At 37.2% G+C, this 21435-nt stretch overlaps 2 protein-coding genes across 2 annotated transcripts; both read right to left on the reverse strand.

The window, feature by feature from the left end:
- Nucleotides 1-657: 657 nt before the first annotated feature.
- Nucleotides 658-2458, reverse strand: LOC103979538 (glucan endo-1,3-beta-glucosidase 8). Its single transcript, XM_009395711.3, has 2 exons — nucleotides 1980-2458; nucleotides 658-1881 (listed from the first exon to the last, which is right to left on the reverse strand). The coding sequence occupies exons 1-2, from the start codon at nucleotides 2306-2308 to the stop codon at nucleotides 774-776; spliced, it is 1437 nt and encodes a 478-aa protein (XP_009393986.3). The 5' UTR covers nucleotides 2309-2458; the 3' UTR covers nucleotides 658-773.
- Nucleotides 2459-3537: 1079 nt separating this feature from the next.
- On the reverse strand, nucleotides 3538-19886 carry LOC135631824 (serine/threonine-protein kinase TOUSLED-like). The gene is made up of 16 exons (XM_065139796.1): nucleotides 19290-19886; nucleotides 18364-18453; nucleotides 14413-14619; nucleotides 13151-13201; nucleotides 12427-12534; nucleotides 12290-12334; nucleotides 8641-8753; nucleotides 8351-8417; nucleotides 7913-7979; nucleotides 6819-6916; nucleotides 6510-6689; nucleotides 6151-6361; nucleotides 5261-5525; nucleotides 4523-4577; nucleotides 3891-4052; nucleotides 3538-3786 (listed from the first exon to the last, which is right to left on the reverse strand). The coding sequence occupies exons 1-16, from the start codon at nucleotides 19494-19496 to the stop codon at nucleotides 3691-3693; spliced, it is 2022 nt and encodes a 673-aa protein (XP_064995868.1). The 5' UTR covers nucleotides 19497-19886; the 3' UTR covers nucleotides 3538-3690.
- Nucleotides 19887-21435: the final 1549 nt, after the last annotated feature.

A 21435-nucleotide genomic window follows, 5' to 3' on the forward strand; every position in this document is an offset into this window, starting at 1 on the left:
TGACCGTCACGTGAGCTGCACACCTGATAACAAAAGAATCTCGAACGCTTTCGATGGTCGAACCCCATCGAACCGACCCGAACCGAACCGAACCGACCGCAACCTGAATCGGTCAATGAGCCCTATGTCAAACACGGTCAACTTCTCTATTGTGCTACCCGAAAATGATATCATCAAATTACAAGTTATCTAAGTGTTATTAATGTAGATTCCAGGAATCTTTTTTTGTAAAATTGTTATTATGCCATTATATATATATATATATATATGAACTGCACGTAAAAATATATTTTACTGTAGTGATAATATCCCATCAGAAATACTATGCGATTTAGTTAAGATTCACACTAATATCAACGAAGCTATAGAACAATCCAAAGTAATACATATTGAAAGGGGTAAAAATTCCATCACATATCCTTTATATTGTCGGAACGATTCATAGATCATCTAAAATATTACATAATAATGATTACGAAATGGACAAAATTCTATCACATAATAGTTTCTCTGAAAGAAACTCGATCATTCCTCGCTTTCTGCAGCATCTTTCGAGTTTGATTCCACCAGCATGCTTATCCCAATAAAACTAAGCTTCGTGGAAGATGATGCTTCGAAGCAGAAGGGCGTATTTTGCCCATGAGATGCACGAAACTAGCAACCTAAGACATGTCAGGAAGAAGAAGATTGCATGCCCGAGGCAATCTTAAATGACAGCTCCATGAATCCTGTATCAATGTATAACACAATGGCGTAGAGACTACAGCTTCGATCTAGAAGCAGATCCAACTCAGAAGCCCGGCGATCGCTGACAAGAGCACGCTGAGCTGCGGTCGAAGGAAGGAAGAAGCAGAGGGAACGATCTGAATCGTGAAGTTGCAGGTGCCGTTCGACATGTTCTGCGTCGTCACCGCCGCCAGTCCTTGGAAGTCACAGCTCTCGTCCTTGTGGTTCTGCGTCTGGAAGTACACGTTGAACGCATAGGAAGCGTTCGCGCGGGCGTCCAAGCCATTGCACGAGCAGCCATAGCCCAGCGAAGTGCAGTCGGCGTGCGCGCAGGCGTACTTCACGTTGTCGGCGAGCTTGCTGAGGTCGGTGGCGCTGGGATTCACCGCACACCACTTCCGAGGCAGATACTCCACGTCCTTCGCTCCGACGAGCAGCTTATTCTGTCCCTTGCCGGAGAGATCCACGGGGAATTTTGGCTGTCCGTCGTAGGTGAAGAGTCCCCAGTGCCGCTCGAAGTTCCCCGGAGCGACGCTCTTGGCGTCCTCGTCCATGAGGCCGAACAAGTAGACCTCAATGGTGGAGTTGGGCCGGAGGGGCGTCCCCGCTGCAAGACGCTTCAGGAGACCTGCGTAGAACCGCTCGGCCATGGTCACGTTGGCGTTCACGTCGCCGTCAGTTGGCCACCCAACTTCCCCCACAACGATGGGCAAATCGCCGAAGCCAACCTTCTTCAGAGCCGAGACCAAGGTGTCGAAGTTGGCGTCGAACACGTTGGTGTACTCGACTCCTTCGTCGAGAACTGGGTTGCTGGTGCCGTCGAAGAAGGCGTAGTCGATGGGGAAGTCGCTGTTTCCGTAGAGACTCAGGAAGGGGTATATGTTGACGATAAAGGGAGCACCGTGCTGGCTGAAGAACTCGACGATCTGCGCCATTAGATCGCCTATGTCTGGTCTGAATTTGCCGGCGGACGGTACTGGATTGCTTCGGGGTGAGTCGTACACGTCGGCGTTGAGGGGGATGGTGGCCTTGATGGTGTCGCCGACTCCTGCTTCGTTGAGCGCGTTCTGAATGTTCTTCAGCGCAGGGAAGGTGATGTTCGTGAAGGAATCGTTGTATGATTTCAGGAAGGGTTCGTTCCCAACTGCTACGTATCTGGCACAGAATACGGCGACCGATCAAAGCACAGGCAGGAAGAGGATGGACTGAAAGAACAGATCAAGAACGAGATGACAAAAGGATGAAAAGCCTACTTGATGTTTACTCCTTTCTCGAAGTTATACCGGGTGACGTTCTTCTTCACCCACTCCTTCGCGGCGTCGTAATCGTTCATCATGGCAAGCATATCGTTGGGGATGGCGATCATCACCTCGATCCCTGTCCCGGCCAATGCCTTCATGGAGGTCTCATCCGTGTCAAAAATCTTCGCTTTCTTGATCCCGTTGTCTTGCAAGAGGTGCACGACGGTTTTCGGCGGCAGCCGGTGAGTCGCAATTGTCCCCCAGTTCACCCCTAGGCCATCAGCCACCGAACAAGAGAGGCCGAGAAGGAGTAGAAACGCGAAGTTCCGGCACGCACCCATCCTTCTTCCTCCAAGAACTACCTCTCAGGATTCAATCAACTCCAATGAGGGAAATCAAAAAGGAAACTTCGGTGATTCTGTCGCCAGACCACCTCCCGACTCGGTCAAGGACAACGCCGGGAGGTCCTATGAACAGAGAAATCTCTGCGGACAGCAAAGAAGGGAAACGATACCACAAAGGAACAGTTCTATAAATAAGTTACGGTGAAGACGATGTGAGCATTACCATCTTTTAACTCCGTATCGTGGGCCCGCTCGCGTGGTGACGTGGCACACGTTCTCTACGTGGATGCCGTTTTAAGGTTTTTCTTGAACATCCACCCAGAGACATACCCATGCTTCGGACGCTTAAATGGGGCCCACTCTGGTTACGGAGGATGATCGCGTCACGCCACAGTTGTTCGAGCGCGGGAGTGCTACCAGCGCTGGTCCTTCGCCGACATTCCTGGCCGTTCGATTGCCTGTTACAGAAAAGCTTGCCGATTTGGTCGGTGCAAGCTTACTTGAAATATCGTGCCTTCATCACGTAAGTGATTTCGTGTATCTGATCGGACGGCGGAGGAGACGCGGAGTCCAAAGCCTTCGCCGACACTCCTGGCCGTTCAATTGCCCGTTACAGAAAAGTTCGACGATTTAGTTGGTGCAAGTTTACGTGAAACGTGAGGATAACATATTTGCTTTTCAGATTGTCGTAAACTAAAAAAATATTCTAATAAAGGATCTCCATAGTGGTTCTTATGTACAATAATGGATTTGATGGTTGATCCACAACTCTTTATTTGCTTATATAACTTGATCAGTTTTTTCGAGTGAATTTCTTAATCTACATTGATGTTCTAGAATTCGACAAGATCACTTGAGAATGAGTCTTAAGCTCACAGGTTTTTTTATTTTTGCATAAAATAATTATTCCTTGAGTTGCTCAGAGATTCTTTGGAGTCAAATGATTTTTGTGGCGGTACTCTGGTGTGTTGCATGTTAGGAATCCCAAACTTCAGTTAGTTTTGTTCATGATTTAGAAAATTAATTTATAGAAGCATCTTAGGTATCTTTTTGTTATTTAGATAGGCTGGTGTAATCTTTTGCCTAATGCTTTATGACAAAATAGTAATTTTCAATTAAAATATATATTATTTTTTATGATAGGAATTGATATTTGTTTTTTCATTTTCAATCCCACAAGTTGCACCGACAATTAATCTCTCTATTGAAAAATGTGATTCATGAGGTTGAATCAAAAAAGATTTTCATAAGATTACATACCAGAGAAGCAAAGATGGGAAGATAGCTTTACAACAATATATACAAAATGATCTTTCTGACAAGCAAATATACATATTTCTATCTCTTTTAAGGATCCTGACAAGCAAATGTACATATTTCTATCTCTTGGAATAGGATAGGTAAGGATCCTGAGCAATGGTTAGAACATCAGGTCTTGCTGCTTGATTATATGTCAGGCACCGGCGAATCAGTTCCTAAAGATGTAAGAAGCCGCAATAGTATGAGTAAATCCAACTGACAGTTGTGTTAAATATTTCTGTGGGTTGGAAATTATTTGAAACAGAAAACAAAACCTTACCTTTGCTTCACTTGAAACAGATGGCTTGGTAGGAAATTCAACTTTTCGTGCATTGATTATGGTGTCTTCACGAAGAATTTTCTCCTGGGTCTGCTCGTGTCCGAAGGGCCGTCTACCATAAAGCATTTGGTAAAAGATTACACCAGCTGACCAAACATCAACCTGTGTAAATAACAAAAAATGTATAAAATGTTTCTATAAATTAATTTTTTAAATCATGAAGAAAACTAATTGCAGTTTGCAATTCCTAACATGCAACACATCAGCAGAGTACCGGCACAGAAATTATTTGATTCTAAAGAATCTTTGAGCAACCCAAGAAATAATTATTTGGAACAAAAATAATGACTACAAGCTTAAGGCTCATTCTCAAGTGATCTTGCCGAATTTCAAAACATCAATATTGACTAAGAAATTCATTGGAAAAAACTGGTCAAGCCATAATGATCATCCAGTTATATAAGCAAACAAAGAGTTGTGATCAACTATCAAGTTCTAAATATCATCACAAATATTATTATGAATAAGAACCACTATGGAAACCTTTTATTAGATTTTTTTTTAGTTCATGATAAGATTTTTTTTTTATATGATCACAAATGTAGCAGTATGTTATCCTCACGTTTACTAACCTTTGATGATATTAGTGGTGTTTTGCTAATCTCGAAGCATTCTGGAGGCAAGTACCTGCAATCATGCCATAATACGATTAAGAGGATTTAAGCATGCTAAGTTATACACTGAGTTCTTATGCAAAACAGTTCAAACAAAAGGTTACTATCAAACTTATATGGAAACATTCGATTTTTCGACATGCCTAGAGTAGGTTTTATCTTTTAGGAATAAGACGGGAGATAGAAAAGTCAAAGTGGCACTAGAAAAAGAGGAAGAGGCGAAATAACAAAAATAACAAAAGAAACAAAATAGATAAGCCATTCCAACAGCAAAAGCTAGAAGACAAGGCATCCTTATTACAATGTGATGGCAGATGATAGAAGACGGAACTAAGATTATCCAAAGTAAGAATTGAAAATTTCCAGTAATTTCAAAATCATCAATATTAATTTTCAGAAAATATGGTAGGAAGAGATATCAGAAATAACTTTATTTTCTTAAACAGCATTGGGCAGTAAGCATGTGGAAAAGAACTCCCAACAAGGGCTTGCAAAATGCAACTAACAAGAAAAGTAAGCAAAGGAATCCAACAAATGATGCACAATGTACCATACAATGTAAGAACATGTCCATTGAAATTGAAGAGAGTTGGAACATCAACTTGATGGACATAAAAAATGTATGCAGACCAAGCATTAAGATTAAAAAGAGACATTGATGATTGCAATTTAGAACAAAAAAAGGCACCCACTCACCAGTATGTTCCAGCTCCTTGGGAAGTAAGTTCCATACCCTGAGATCCAGCATCATCTTCCACTATTTTGCTTAGACCAAAATCAGTGACTTTTGCTACACCAACCTCATCGAAGAGAACATTACCAGGCTTCAAGTCATAATGGATTATTCTTAGAGGCCCTTTATTCAAGTAGATAAGCCCATGAAATATTTGAACAATTATAACTCTAGCTTCCCTCTCAGGAAGTGTTGGTGTTCTCTTAAGGACAGCATCCAGATCTTTCCCTGAATAAACAAAAGAAAACAAAAAAATGCAGTTCCATGAGACTGTATTGCTGTTTAGGTACCCAAAATTTCTTCTCGACCACTTAAAAAATAATATGAAACTTGTAAAGCCACTACATAAAGCTAAACAGCAACCAAAGATAATAAAATATAATCAACATGGTTTGAACTTTGAACAGATATAGAACTCATGCTTGGAGCTGAAAATAAAATTTTGGTTACAGTAGATACTTTTAAAAAAAGATAAGCATATAGTAGCTACGAGTTTTCCTTGACAATTAACTAGAATGAGGTTAGAATGTAGAGGCACAAATGCCAATCGTGCCAGCCAATGCCATCAGAGACACAACATACATCACCATATCAAAGAACTTAGATGGTTGACATCATGTATTATAAGGGGGGCATTGTGTCAATACACATGTTTCCAGTAAAATTATACCTTCTATGTGGTTGTTCAATTACATATGCTGCTTTAATTGTTCATAAATAATATGTGATTTTTATGTTCTATATAAAACAGGGTACTACATCAACAACAAATCATAAGTTCTAATTATTTGAGATTGGCTTGTATATGAAACATGGTAATTAGATAACAAATGTTTAAAGTAGAATCATATACCACTGCAATATTCTAAGACAGTGCAGAAACTGTCGTGGTCAATCTCAAAGACATCCCATAGCCGCACAATATGAGGATGCACCAAAGTCTTATGTATGTTGTATTCACGAACTACGTGGCATATGTAGCTTTGCCTCCTCTCTCCTCTCCACTGATGATTCAAACTATGAACCTTACATGCAACATATCTATGCTCCACCAGATCAAATGCCTGCTCCAAAGTTTGCACTTCAAATCACTGCAAAAGAGTTTCCACTCACAAATGCCAATGAAGGCAAATTAAAAAGTAGTGGGCCCACTTAATATCATGGTCAATTTACCATGCATTATGAAACTATAATTTTGTATAAAATAAATACCTTGTAGACCTCGCTAAACCCTCCTTTCCCAAGAAGGTTGAGGAAAGCATATCGTTTGTTAACAATTGGGAAATTGTTAAAGCGTGAATCATCCTCATCTCGTATCCGCTTCATTTCACATATGAGCCGTGCCTTTTCCAGCTCATAACGATCCTTCTCTTTCAGATAAGTTTCTTCCTCCTTAAATAATATAAGAAGATAAACAAAAGATCATCAAAGAATGCTGTAACATACAAAAAAAAATCAGGGCTTAGGACTATCATATTGCAGAATGGCTTACACAATCACATACTGGGGACAAGAGCTTACACGTTTGATGCTTGCCAGACGTGATTTACAAATCTCTTCTTGTATTTGGAAATCTTCATCTGACATGGTAGTTTCCATGTCACTGCCATCACCCTTGTCTTCATGGAAGAATCATATAACCAATTAAAGATAGTTACATAATAGTCAAATCAAATTAGCCTGAAACCCACACACACAAAAACTTTGTTCAGTGACCTTTCCATACAACAGAGTTTGTTTCAGTTAGGACCTAGTTCTACCAAGTCTATGTTACAATGGGTTAGATGAATGAAACTCAAGTAGACTAGTGCCTTCTCTATGCTGTATTCTTTTGACACTACTTTTCTCCGAGCAAAAATCCGAGTTCTCTTCTTCTGGGTTCTGGGCAACCAACATGTTCTAGCAGATAATCTGAGATCTTGTTTTATATGCTGAACCTTCAAAATTCTAGTAGCAACTTGTGAACGTTATTAAGTTCCTTTATCACATTCCAACTCGTCTAACAAGACTGCAAAGATTTAACCTTGTGTTTTGTTGCCCAAGATTACAGCTCAATTTTACTATAATTAAAGTCCAAATTTATATAGTCAATTTTAGCATAATCAGATGACAAATAATCTATATAAATTTTGTAAACTGAAGGAAACCCAACAAGCATCACTGATCACACAAAGCCTCCTATGGGTGACCTTAAAACAGTTGTGACAGACCTTAGATCACGAAGACTCAACTGTGACAGATAGTTTTATTACAGCCCTGACATGTTATGTCTCTTCTCAGGTGACTCGGGCAGGTCACCATAAATTTGGAAGACTCAGTCTCATTCAGGCAGTTTCTCTTAACCTTTTCTTTTTCTTGTGACTCGCAGAGTACTTGAAAACTTGGCCAAGTACTACTTTACAATAAATAACAAGATAATCACTGAACAAATTATACTTTTGGAACCATGAAATTAGCAAATGCTCTAAAACTTACTCTCATGTAAACCACAATAAGAAATCTTAAAAAGCAACTGTTGTTGGGAGTTACATTTATTGATACATAACTGCAATATGTTGAATATAAGAAAAGGGGCAGCGGTAACAAGTATGTATGTCATAAATATAAGAGTTTACCAGATTGTCGTTTCTTAAGTAATTTCCGGTGCCTCTCAATGGATTCTTTCGTCTCTAGTAAAGATCTCTGCAAAAACAATAGAGGAAAGGACAGAGGCAAAAGCAACTAAAATCAATGTACGTCTTGAAATCAACATACTTTTGTGGTCAAGTGACAAAAGTCTGAGGAGACATGGTACAAATAGTTAAATTACATGCTAGCCACATCATCACTACTAAAGATACTTAAATACAATGTGGTTCTTACATATTCTGATTGATTGAAATATGTCAAAAGCCATACACATCTGATAAACAATTTTGTTACAGTAAAACATGCAATAAGCTAGTAATTACATGCAACTCAGTCTCAGTCCATACAACAGTGGTAGGATGCAAATATATGCAATTTGCCATTTAATTTTAACATGAAAAAAAAAGGAGCTCAAAAAAACTTACAATATGAGAATTAACAACCTTCAGTGCTTGACCATCCTCCCATGCCTCAGAGATAATGGTTCCAGTTCTGCAATTAGCACAAAACACAACATGTGGAAAAGGGTACTTGCAAGTCACAAGTATTAAAGACAAGGATGCTCTTTTTCACATGTCTGATTTGCAATAGGTCATGTAGGCAGTTATGCTAATATCACAAAGATGAAAATTTTCCCTTCAAAAAGTTGAAATATCTGTCTCCTGTATTTTCTTTTGCTGATTGTTGTAGAAATTATCAAGAGTTTGTAACCTACCTGATAACACCAATATTTCCAAGCCTAAGAGATTCTTGTTGTATCTTCATCCTTGATTTTTGCCTCTCTGCTTTCGAGACTGCTATCAGTAGATCGGATAGCACCTTAATCCACTGCATTGTTAAACAAAGGACAATACAGATAGTCTAAGAAAAAATTTTGACTCACTGATGTTGTTAGGAAAAAATCAATCAAGTGTGATTCAATATCTAAAATGACCATGTGACACAAGAAATAAGACTACTTACTAAATGAATTTGCAGATCTTCAAAAATTAAAAAAAAAAATTCAAAATATACCCAACTTCTCCTAGTGTCTGAATATTTTACATGGCCAAAGAAAGTAAAGAGAACTCCTAACCAAGTTTGATGCTTTTCAACATTCTCAGTACAATCACTATCTCTGCTATGATTCAGATACGTAGGCAACAAGTAGACTGAAAGCATCAAACATAAGAGCTTGCATACATGAACAACAGTAAAAAAATATTTGTTGAGCTTTGCTAAATATTTTTGTTTATCAAGCTCAACATATGCTACAAGAGATAATTCTGTAAAAAGCTTTAAAAAACAGAAAGTTGATGAAATGATCATCTAATTTTTATATCTTCTCATACTTATTCATAGCAAAAGAAGCTAAAAAAGTAATAACCACCAAATGTACAAAAAGGGCTACTCATTATAATAGAGGTATGTTCAAACCAATTCCTTTCTTAATGTTTATGACAATTATAGACCCAATGTCTTATTAAGAAACTTGCTTTAGAAACACATTTACCAGCATAAGTTTGGCAACTCAAATTATACAATTTTCCTTATATCTTATGCAGTTGTGCTTCAGCAAAGGTATGGTATAGTCACGGGAATACATCACGTACTGGTTGATATTTATTGAACTGACAACCAATCAGGACATGGACTAAGCCTGGTTTGCTCCCGATATAGATTGTACTATGTGAACAAACCAATATCAGGACATGGACTATATCTTATGCAGTTGTTCACGTATGTAAGCTCTTAGTACTACTGATTACTGAATATCAGTACACCAATATGTACTGGGATTCAGAAGAAACCTGCAAAAAAAAATGACCCAGAAAAAAGGAACTGCCTGGTACAGGACTTGTTCCATCCTATACCTAACAAACCATCTGGTTTACTCCAGTCCATGTAGCAATAAGCTGTAGCAGTGGGTCATGCTGTACCATACTGTACCAGATGACATTGCAAACATTGCTATGTGCTAAGCTCACTGTACCGGCCTTCCTGGACAACAAATAGTCCAACACTGTTTGGCATCAAGCAATAGTATTCCTTTTTGTCACAATGGTAGTTGTCACATTGCTGTAAGTTTCTTACCAGGTGATAACCATCAGCATGAGGGGAGTACCAACATCTGGTACCCGCCGATCCACCCAGAGTTTGGTATCTGTACCAGACCATAACTAGAAACCTCGTTCACAAGGATACCTTTCGGGAAGGATCATCTACAAATACACAATCTCACCTCTGCAAATAGAGAGATTTCTGTAACTTGAACCCTAGAAATTAAAAATAAGTTTTAACCAGCATCACTTTGAAAGCTCGAAACAAACAATGGTGAGTGTCAATAAATAGACACAACAGGGAAGTTTGGTTGTCAATAGCTTTACAACCTAAAATGATTAATGTCTGACTTCACTAGCAAGTATTTTAGGTGATTGATATAACATCTTCAGAAGAACCGCTTGCACCTTCTAGTTGCAATAGCCTTATTATCATCATCTTAGTTCTCTGAATATGCCACATTTACATAAGTCATCAATCATGGTTCTTCTCGAGGACCTGGATAATACCAACCCCAGCATGTACATATTCACAAAATTGAAAACACATCCTTTTAAGACCCTATCATTTTTCCCTTTTTCAAAAATCAAAGATAGCATATTGCAGTGCATTATGCTGAGCCCTTTAGTGTATTTGTACTTTAGATCTTGCAGACTCTATGCTCAATGATCCATTAGATATCTGAAAAAAGCTTTTTAATCAATTAGGTTTCAAGAGATGCTCATCAATGTGACTGACATTGACGCAATTACATGACATTTGGTACATCCAGTAGCACAAAAGTATTAAAGGGCAAAGTCCCAAAACAATTGGAGAACAACTTTTATATGGAGGATTTACTAGAAAAGCCGATGTCTAATATTCACTAAGAACTAATAGGTACAGCTCAAAGAGTTGGTTTTTCTTGTCTGAATCAAATTCCCAAATTTTTAATTCTCATTCAGGCAAGTAAAACCACATTAATCAAGAAAGAGGGCATCGATGACGTTTACATATTTGTTTAATTCATCATGAATTTACGTTAAAATTTTTCAAATAAATCTTTTTATCATGAATAAACTATATCAGATATATCCCACAGTAGCAAATACAAAACCAGGAGACTTCTTAACACAGGTTCCCTAAACTGATGTAGCATGACCAAGACATCCAGATACTGATAAAACAGATAAAAACTTAATAGAACTCAGCCACAATATCATTACAGTATGTTCCCAATTTTAGACTTAATGCTTATTGGTGTAGCTTTCAATAATGTCCACCTAATCAGAACATAGGTTCCTTATGAAAATTTATTTACTCATTTGTATAATTCATGATAAATTTGAAAACAAATATATAAATGCCCATGGCTACTGCTTAATCGAGGGGCTAACTCAGCAAAGAACCTGCCACTCTTGTTGTGACTTAGTTCCTTAATTAACTGTGTTGGTTAACCAAGCAGAAGAAACACATGCAAGTAGTACTATAACGAGCTTTGTCATGCACCCTGGATGGAGGTAATAATAAGATAGCACATACAAAAAAGGAGCCACAAATCACTTCACTTTAAATCACTGATACCCTGTTAAGAACCTAAAGATTAAAGCTAAGGCAAAAAAAAAAGATAACATCTTTAGGTGTTTAAGGCCATACTTGTAGAAGCAGATTCTTTAGTCCTTTTCAAACCTATATAACCCATTACATGATCCTTCAAAGTATTAGCCTCCTAGATTTATTTGATAAATGGATCTCATATCAATCATAATTTGCAGGTCCACACAACAAATCATTACTCTGATAAACACGGAACTCTATCCTCCTATAGATCCTTATAATAAAGTGAATGTACAAGAATATCATCCACAGTTTCATTTCCTATATAAAAATGACCTGCTTTGACATTTCTACTTTTGTAGCCACCTCTTTAAAAGTATCTACTTTGTTGAGTTTCTCCATGCATGTCAGCTTTTCAGAACAACATGATAAATTCAACATTTAAAAATGTTGCTACAGATTTATGTATCTTAAATGGCAATGCTACTACCAGGTTCCAACAAAATACTAAAGTAAGCCATGGAAAATGGTTATAATTATGGTTTCATATTTATTTTTCTATTTAATGGACAAAATGCATCAAACATATGTACAAAAGAGATTTTTGAATCTTAAGTTGCAACGAGAAGATCTTTGATAACCTTGTTTTTCACTTTCACCATACTAACAAGTATGGAAAACCAGTAGGAAGTAAAAAATCATAATGATGTAACTAACACAATTGTAAAAAATCATAACCAGTAGGAAGGAAAAATGTCAGGATTACAAAAGTTCAGATAGAACCAAACCTTTGTCTCCATCTGTTGGCCATGATCTTTGAGCTCTTTTAGTTCCTGTTTAAATATATAAGCAGCCAAATTATGAATGGCATCTTCTTAAGATGATGAATCCAAGGTAACCATTGAACATATCAAATAGTTTGCACCTTTTCCAACTGCTGAGAAAGACAAAGATAGTCAGATGCTTCTTGGCGTGACTTATTTAACTCTTCCTCCAAGGTGGCAACTTTGACATGTAATACAGATATATCCTCCTATTGAAATCACAAAGATTATTTAGACAAACAATGTAATCAAGAATGAGAAAAGGAAAAGGAATAAGAAACAAATCATCATCAACTTCATTATTACATCAGTATAGATATCTTTGTGCGGAAGATGTAGCATGCAGTTAAGTTAGCAAGTACCTAATACAACTGAAATACCAGTCCAATGTTATCTACTATTCTTAAATGTTCTTGTTCTTTTTAAAATTATCAGTATAGCTTAATTTGGAGGTCTATTGTCAAAGTCCATAGTGAAGACCCTTTAATCAATGAAATGCAGTTTTTAGACTATGAAAGAGAGACGTATAACATGTGAATACAAAGGCTCAAATGTATAATATTGTACTTTTTATGTTAAAATAGAAAATTCATGATTGGGTAATAAAAATGCAATATCATAATAATAGATATATGCGTTTAGATAGGAAAGACATGTTGATAAGAGATTGAAACACACTTGACCATGTAGAGCGCATAAATCATATGTGTCGTATACTAGAACTGAATAAAATAAATGATGCATAATTGCAGAGAACCCAACAGATTTGTACAATATTATCATGAGTCAAATTGTCAAAAATAAAAGGAAAACAAGAACAAATACCTGCAAAGCAACACTCTCATCATTTCCAAGTGACATTTTTGACCAGTTTTCCTGCCAAAAAAAAAAGAATTATTTGACATTCTAATATCTAAAGCATCAGTGCACAGTTTTGAAAGTGAGAATAAGAAGATAGGAAATTAATTGTTAAATTAATAAAATGATAATTTCAAAGAAAATAATGTATCACTAGTGCAATGACATGTTCAGTATTCAGTGCATGTGAAACTAGAATCACAACACAATGCAACAAAGTATTCCATGATCTTTATGTGAAAGGGCTATTATGCACGGGGATAAAAAAGTTCCCTTCACATTATTCTGGATCATCATGTCTGCTGGGTTTGTGCAACTGATATCACCGCAACCAAGGAAACCTCTATTTTTAGGGAAAATTACAGGATGTCCACCTATGATTTGGTTGTTTTTTACACTGCCCAATTGTAGTTCAAATGGTACAATTAAGCCATAGTCTTCTCCTTCACCACCCACCCTCCATCAATACCCACCTGAGGTTTTGAGTCATTAGCTAGAGTCAAGTTTCTACAAAAAAGTCCCAAAGCCCTTTTCTTTCCTAACCTCCAGTCTATTTGATCCCAATCAGTTAGGGAAACAAACCATCATACAAATAAATTGCACTTCGTTTTCTGCAAATGAAGCCATCATACAAATAAATCAGCAAAGTAATTCCACAAAACCATAAGAAAACGATACAAAGAAACCAATCATGATTTCTTTTGCATACTTTCGGCGGAGAACACATTCCATAGCTTCAAACGCACATCAATTTCTAAAAGGACCAAAATAAGGGTTTCAGACTAGATAGTTGACCTTTCCTTCTAAAATGACTAAAAAAATCCATGCATGCAATTATTTTGGTCTGTCTTACATGGTTATTTTGGTCTTTTAAGAAGTGTCAGAACCTCAAATGGGTAACAACAGAGGCTAGGTGCTAGAAAGAACCACAAGAGGGCAATTACACTACACTGGCACAAATCATGAAAACTGGCCAAACCACAAACAGGTAACACACAAGTAGCTCATTCCAATAACAAATTTGCGTCTGTCCATCCAAAATAGTAGTCCTTTTAAGTGGTGGCAATTAATCGAACTAAGGGATACTTAACACAGTAGTAACAACAATAATAATGATGATCTTTCCCTACTTCATATCAAATATAAGCTACATCTTATGTTCAAGAAGAGACAGTAATTTAAGAGCAAGAATTTTATGTAATCAAGAAAAGCAAATATTTTCAGCATACCTTGTTTGAGGGGTTCTCTAGCTGCCCATTTGAGGAACACTTGGAGGGAGTTGAGACTGAATGCATTTGATCAACTGTTTTTGAACCACGACCCCTGCCTGCTGATGAACGACCTCTACCACGACCCTGTTTTTTCTTATTTGAGTCATCCAAATTTCGTCTGATCTCGAAATTCTCCAATGGTTGTAACCTTCCTTTTGTTGTTTCCTGAGCAATCGCCATCATTATTCAAGTGTTACATGAATAAGAGATAGAAACTCAAGAATCTTGATCTCATACGTAAACACTGATATAAGTACAAGCAGATCTCAACAATTTGGGACACAAAAACGGCACTGTCACATTCTATAACAATTATACGTATAAAAAAAATCCTGGAGGACACAGAAATATGGTGGCATGACAATATCCAATTGTGAGGTGCAGGTTCTTTCATCAGAATGAGGAAAAGAAGGCTTTTGCAATACTGAGGGAAGTGGACGCTTGATCATGGGGATTAACCAAAGGATGTTGCTTGTATACTATGGACCAAAGCACCGACTTCCTCATCTAAACTAGGAGACATCATAGTTTGAAAAGCAAGAACACATGTAGAACTGCTTTTATGCCACCAGTTATAGACAACAACTGTATTGTTGTTGCCGAGAACTAAAATCTGGTAGATCAACCAAACAATTTACCCAATCTGATCCACTGAGCTTCCCACCATGTAATCTTATCATCCTGGTCTTACCAGGCAACAAACTGGTCGGTACTGGTACTCATTTTAACCTAAGCTTTTCTCTTCTACGTCCTTTCTTTTGCCCTGCTACTTGTCCACTTCTCTCTTTTCATCGTCATTTCTTCCTCCACCTCATTGCCTCCTCCTTGTCCTACCACTATTGTCGCTCCACTCCATCTTACTACCCCTAGGTGCATAACTCTCTCTCTCTCTCTCTCTCTCTCTCTCTCTCTTTGCTTGTAGTGGTCCAACCAATACCAACTAAAACCAAACTCAAGATAGTGTATGGTTCTTCACAGTACTAATCTCGTTGTTTCGTTGTCTTAGATAAAGATTTTAATCCTTGGTTGGCACCTTCTAACATGGGAAGTAATCGCCTTCATCCGGTGCTCGACACTTGGCAGCCAAGTCACCCGATTATTTTATGTTCCACGAAATATCTTCATAACCGCAAACAACGCCAAAGGTAAACGCAAGAACAGTTATTGAGGTCAAACTCTCTCATTCTCTACTTTCTAAACCACCTTGGGAGGCTAACATGAGTGCAGAGGGACCGCATTAGGACCCTCCTGACATTGGTCTTGGTGCAAGAAAGGCATCTCGGGCTCGGCACCACATTAGGCAACAAAGGCTTTGGGCGAGACCAAAGTTCCTAGCACAGATCAAGCTTGGGTTGCTCAACCATGTGGAGGCGATCATCAACATCGGACCAGCATCAAACGATAACACCTTCAACTAGTACAATTGGATAAAATTGTGAGTACCTAAATAAAGAAATATTTTGGTCTTACTATCAATTGTGGTTAGTAACCAGATCTTATATCATTATGGAGGTTTAGGAGTCCAATAGAGAACTAACCACAATTTGTTGTTACTTAGAATCACTTTGTCCTTTTTCTATAAGCTAATAATTAAACTAGACAAATAGTCCCAAATAATTGTCAAAGCCAATTAACAGCACCAAATAATCAAAGTATAAATTGTTAAACTTTGGAAGGAGCAAAAATACATATATCCCTAAACAACTCAAGAAGTAATAATGTTTTTATCTGTTGATGGAATCTGACGAAAAACACACTACTTATTCATCAGAGCTTGTGCAAATGCAGCAACCATGATTCTATTTGAAATATTTTCTTAAAAACATGTTCAAGTGTGACAATGGGCATGTGGCTGGTTGCTATTATGAGAATGTGGAAACAATTATAGGAATAGTAGAAGGAAGAAGTCAACTAGGACAAGATCCTCCCAAACGTAATACTCATGCCCTTGTCTTAAGCCTGAAACTGGGGAGGCATTTAATGGATGTTGTATGACTCCTAATGTCCTCAGCCCACCACTATATTTGTACAAACACAGAACCAAGGACCATCGCGCTATGCGAACCAGTGGTATCGGTCCTTGAGAGGACCGGTACATACCGATCGGTACTAATGTACCATGTGTTGGTACACCGATAGAAACAAATTTTGAAAAAAAAATGGCCGAAAAATAAAAAATATTATTTTTAAAATATTTTCTTTCCTAGTCTATTAGTATATAAATTGTATTTAGATAAGATCAAAGAACAACTACATGATAAATGAATACATAATAAGGAGAAAATTTTGAAATTATCTTTTCGGATCCGTCAAGAGGAAGTTGCCTCCATTGTTATGGAATCACCTAATTAGGAACTTTAATCACAAGAGTATGAAAAAGAGTGAGGATGAGAGTGAGAATGAGAGCAAGTGAAAGATGGGAGAGGGAGAGGGACTTAAAGCTCCAAAAGAGCACCAACAGTCAACTTAACCATTGGAGTCAAACTAGACGTGATTTGGGTCGGTATCGATCCAATTCCGATTGGTACCAACCCGTATCCATCGATATGGGATAAGTTTCGATCGTACCGACAGATACATACCTTGTGTCATCTAATACGAGGCCATATTTCAACGTACCACCTGAAATGGGCTGGTCCGCGTATTGATCAACTGGCATACGGATACATTCCACTCATTTTGTACCGTTTCAAGGCGTATCTCAAACCTTGTGCGACACTGCATGCCAGAGACATTCGACACAGTTAACAAATTTATCACCAAGACACCAACCATTTCAAGAATTATGTACTCTGCACCTAATCAAATAAAAGAATTGAAAGCCTCTATGACGAGATCAGGACATGCACTTGAAAGACCTGTTTTGCTTAATGGGTCCAGACTGCTAGTAATCATCAAGTACTCAGCTCTTAACGTTTGAATCCTTGTAAATACTTCTATAACAACAAAAATGTGAAGTAGAACTCTAAGAGAAGAACTCTTAAGTTCTTCAAGGTTCCTAATTTCTACTCCTTAACCATAGTCATGCCGTTTAATATTTACTGAAAAATTTTTACATCCTGAATAATTTACATGGCGTTCTCAAAGGACAAAAGTTTGTTGGCTCAACAGTGGGACAATCTTTCACTACACAAAACCAAAATACCAGTTAACAACCTTATTTTTACATGGTGCAGGAGACTTTGATCATAAGTGCAGTAAATTGAGAATATAAAAGTAACAAGAAATAGTGAAAAGTGAAAAAAAAAGGTGAGCTTAAGGAAATATATAAAACAGAAGACAACACCATCCGGCATTAGATATTACCCACAATACAGGCTATGCTAACAACGAGATGCTTGTTACTATGAGCTGTTCTCTTGTTATGGCAATCACTTCAAGTGTAGACTTCAAATAAATATGCACAACGAAAAGATGAAATCTCTTATTTCAAAGAAAAGTTATCGTATATGAGCTAATAAAAGTCATTTATAAAACTCATTAGTTTAGGATAATCATAAATATGGTGTTGCACTTGGATTTACACACATAAAGGTATGACCCTTTCATTAGCAGCAACAAAAAAATACAAAAGTGACAATTATTTATAGAGAAACATTAGCATTATATGTAAATGCATATAAAACAGCAATATGTCAAAAGAAATAAATGCAGTTAATCGAAATTCCAAAGGCTGGTAGCAAAAAAAAGGAGTAGAAATCACATATGGACTATGATGCTAATTATCATGTCATCAGGAACAAACTATGAAAACAAAGAAAATGGTTCATGTGGAGCATTAGGTCATCATACAGCTCTTGTCAGCTGCCAAATTCATGCTTAGCAAGAGCTACAAAGCTAAGGGGGAATATTCTGGACCAAAACAAATTCATATTTGTGTATAAATTGACTACAGTAAAAACAAATCACCTCAGATTTCTCAAAATCAATATCATCGTCATCCTCTTGAAGTTTCTGCCGTTTCTGAGTGTTGTGTCGTATCAAGAACTCGCCACCATTCTGAACATAGATGCATGCAATATCAGATACGCAGTAGATATTTCAGCAAATCACTCATATTGGATGAACAATGGACACTAATAATGTGGATGAAACCAAGAAGTCATAGATCATCACAACATATCTGCAAACTAATAACATTATAATGTGCAACAAGTTTGTCTAGTTCACAAAACATAAGCAAAAATAGAAGGGCTATCACTGCAAACACGTCCATAGCAAAACTGGAAACCAGCTAAAGGAAACACTTCAAGGTTTTGAAATGCACCAACTGCGAAGGATCATAAACTTAGCACAAGTACACCCAATCAACTCAGAAACAAAAAACGAATTATAATTTTTTTGAAGTAATTTCATAGTGAAGTAAGTTTGAGAACATGACCTAATAACACAGTGAAATAATTTCATGACAACGAACCCTTAAAAAAGCTTTTGCAATAGTATCATAAATGTCAGATAAATTTTATGGGAAAAAAAGAGTTAAAGATACTTCCAATAAATGGTGTAATCAATCAAGAATCAAACAAAAAACAGCAATTCTAAGTTTCAATATGCACTAACTGGAAAGAATCATAAAGATAGTGCAAAAACTCCCAACTATCAACTTAAAAACAAACATAAATTAATTACTAATGTGCAAGAGAATCCAACTTCAGGAACATAAGCTAATGTCATAGCCAGGAACTTTCATGATAATAAATATTAGAAAAATGTAAGCAACAATGCTTCACGAAATTTTTTGACTATCAGTTAATTTAGCAACTAAATGGCAAAAGAACATCACAGATACTTCCTAAAAGTAGTACAGTAAGTATAATGAGTCGGGTTAGGCTAACATCGTCATCAGATGATGAGTCCAGCAATTCCTCTTGTTCTGGGAACCTCGTCGGAGGTGGAGGTGCAGGCGGCCGTGCTGTTTGAACTGTAAGCGAAGAAGTGCTCTTCCCAGCCATGCGAGCCTCCAACTTGGCTAGCTTCGTCGGGAGGGGCGGATTGGAGGAACGCGAATTCGAAGGCAGTTGCAAGGCTATGTCATCGGACATGGTGGACCGCACCAAGAAAACCAGAACCAGTGACCGAAAGGGGATCACGAAACAGACCTACGAACCGTGAGAATCCTAACGCCGATCGTCACCCTCAAGTAACTCAATCAAGAAAAGAGAAGGATTACGAAATGTCCGATGGAAAAGTAGCGAGACGAAAGCTCCGAAACCCCAACCCTAGCCCCAAAAGACCCTGAGGATGTGCATAACTACGTCAGGGTTCTTGGAGGACGGGAGAATGTGGGAGAGGGAAGCTTCGGAACCCCAGCGGCCGCCCGAGAAGACCCTTAGAACGCGTCGCCGCTAGTAGCTGCGCCGGGATTCGCCTTGCGTTGGGCGCAATGGAAATGGCGGTGGAGAGACGAGGGAGCGGGAAGGGCTTTCGGGGTCTTCAGGACGGTGTGTTGTTGTGGTTTTCTTTGCGGAAAAGAAAATGAGGCCTTATAAAGCAGTAAAGGAGGGAATGCGAGAGTCGTTGAAAAATGGAAAATGTTTTCTTAATTTAATTTGTTTTCGGTACGATATGTTTTATATCGATTATAACAGTACATAATTGCAAGTTTTATGAGTTTTGGAAAGCTGGTTGGCGTTCAAAGAATTATCTCATTTATGCACTAAGGTGCATGATTATAAATGTAATAATTTTATTATTATTATCTCTTTCTTATTTGGTAAAATAGGAAGATATGTTGATTATATAATAATATTAATCATCAACGATGGCATCAACTAATCTAGTTGTTAAAGACTCTTGATAGTTTATCATACAACTCTGGACTCAAATCATGTCTTCACGAAAAAAATATTAATCATCAATATATCTTAAAAATATAAATTATAATATATATATATATATATATATATATATATATATATATATATATAACACTAAGGTAGGGGTGTTTGTAATCTTCATTTTTTAGCTAAAATATTATTATCTATTTCCTAAATTATCTGCCTTTATTAGAAATTCCAATGGAGCAATTAATTAGTGATTCATAAAAATATAATTATTTTTTTATTAAAAAAAAGAGTGTGATGCATGCTTTAAATTTAATTAATTATTTTAAGATATGATAATCCATGACTAAAGATTTTTAAAATGTTCATGGTTTTTTATTATTATTTTAATTATTTATATTGTGATATAGAATGTCACGATATAAACTATGTCTATGACTAGCATATTGAGTGTTGATAAAGGAATATCCGCTCTCAATATCATAAAATGAATATCTTATGTGCTCTTCACAAGCGAATCCCTGATTATGGTCATTAGAATTGAGAAAAAAATAGTTATTCGGGATAATCTGATTAGAGTAAGACTCGAGCAGATTCTATATGGGCTTAACAACACCATGCCCAGTATACGATCTTTGGGATATTAGATTGATGAGAGACTATAGATACATAGTAAATAATGACAAATATGTTCAATGGATTGGATTCTCTTGTATCGTATGAGAACTACGGCGTAGTGGCCTAGTACATCGGTAGTTGATGAATCGAATGCATTATTATGAAAATAATAATTTACTAAGTCAGAAGGAATTCTAATAGATATGACTCATGGCCAGCTCAAGAATATACAATCTCCATATGTAACACATTTTTCATACACGTAGTTTTGTAGTTTCTGCGCACCAATCTTCGCACGATGATGAAACATTTTCTATGAAAAATCTATAATTTTATTTTTTATTCTTCTGTTATGCATGTGATGCTGCCCCATATTCCCCAACATCTACTATATTAGTCGTGTTGTAAGTAGACTTGAGGAATGATACCCCCCTATCAAGAGGCTTACATTTGCACTAGTATTAGTGGTAAGAAAGCTCCACCCCTATTTTCAAACGTATGTTTTACAAGTGATCGTCGACCAGTCACTTAGACAAGTCTTTTCTTTGTTCGATATCTCAAGACAACTGTTGAGATAGTC

Source organism: Musa acuminata, chromosome BXJ1-3 (genome assembly GCF_036884655.1).
Source record: "Musa acuminata AAA Group cultivar baxijiao chromosome BXJ1-3, Cavendish_Baxijiao_AAA, whole genome shotgun sequence".
Classification (NCBI taxonomy): Eukaryota; Viridiplantae; Streptophyta; class Magnoliopsida; order Zingiberales; family Musaceae; genus Musa; species Musa acuminata.

Bases quoted from the DNA above. Each gene is read 5' to 3' on its own strand.
- LOC103979538 (XM_009395711.3), bottom strand. From the start codon at position 2,308: ATGGGTGCGTGCCGGAACTTCGCGTTTCTACTCCTTCTCGGCCTCTCT. The intron at 1,882-1,979 runs GTAGGCTTTTCA...ATTCTGTGCCAG, and splicing joins GAGAAAGGAGTAAACATCAA to ATACGTAGCAGTTGGGAACG.
- LOC135631824 (XM_065139796.1), bottom strand. From the start codon at position 19,496: ATGTCCGATGACATAGCCTTGCAACTGCCTTCGAATTCGCGTTCCTCC. The intron at 7,980-8,350 runs GTAAGTTTTTTT...TTGTTTTTGCAG, and splicing joins AGGTTGTTAATTCTCATATT to AGATCTTTACTAGAGACGAA. The intron at 4,578-5,260 runs GTGAGTGGGTGC...GCATGATTGCAG, and splicing joins CAAGGAGCTGGAACATACTG to GTACTTGCCTCCAGAATGCT.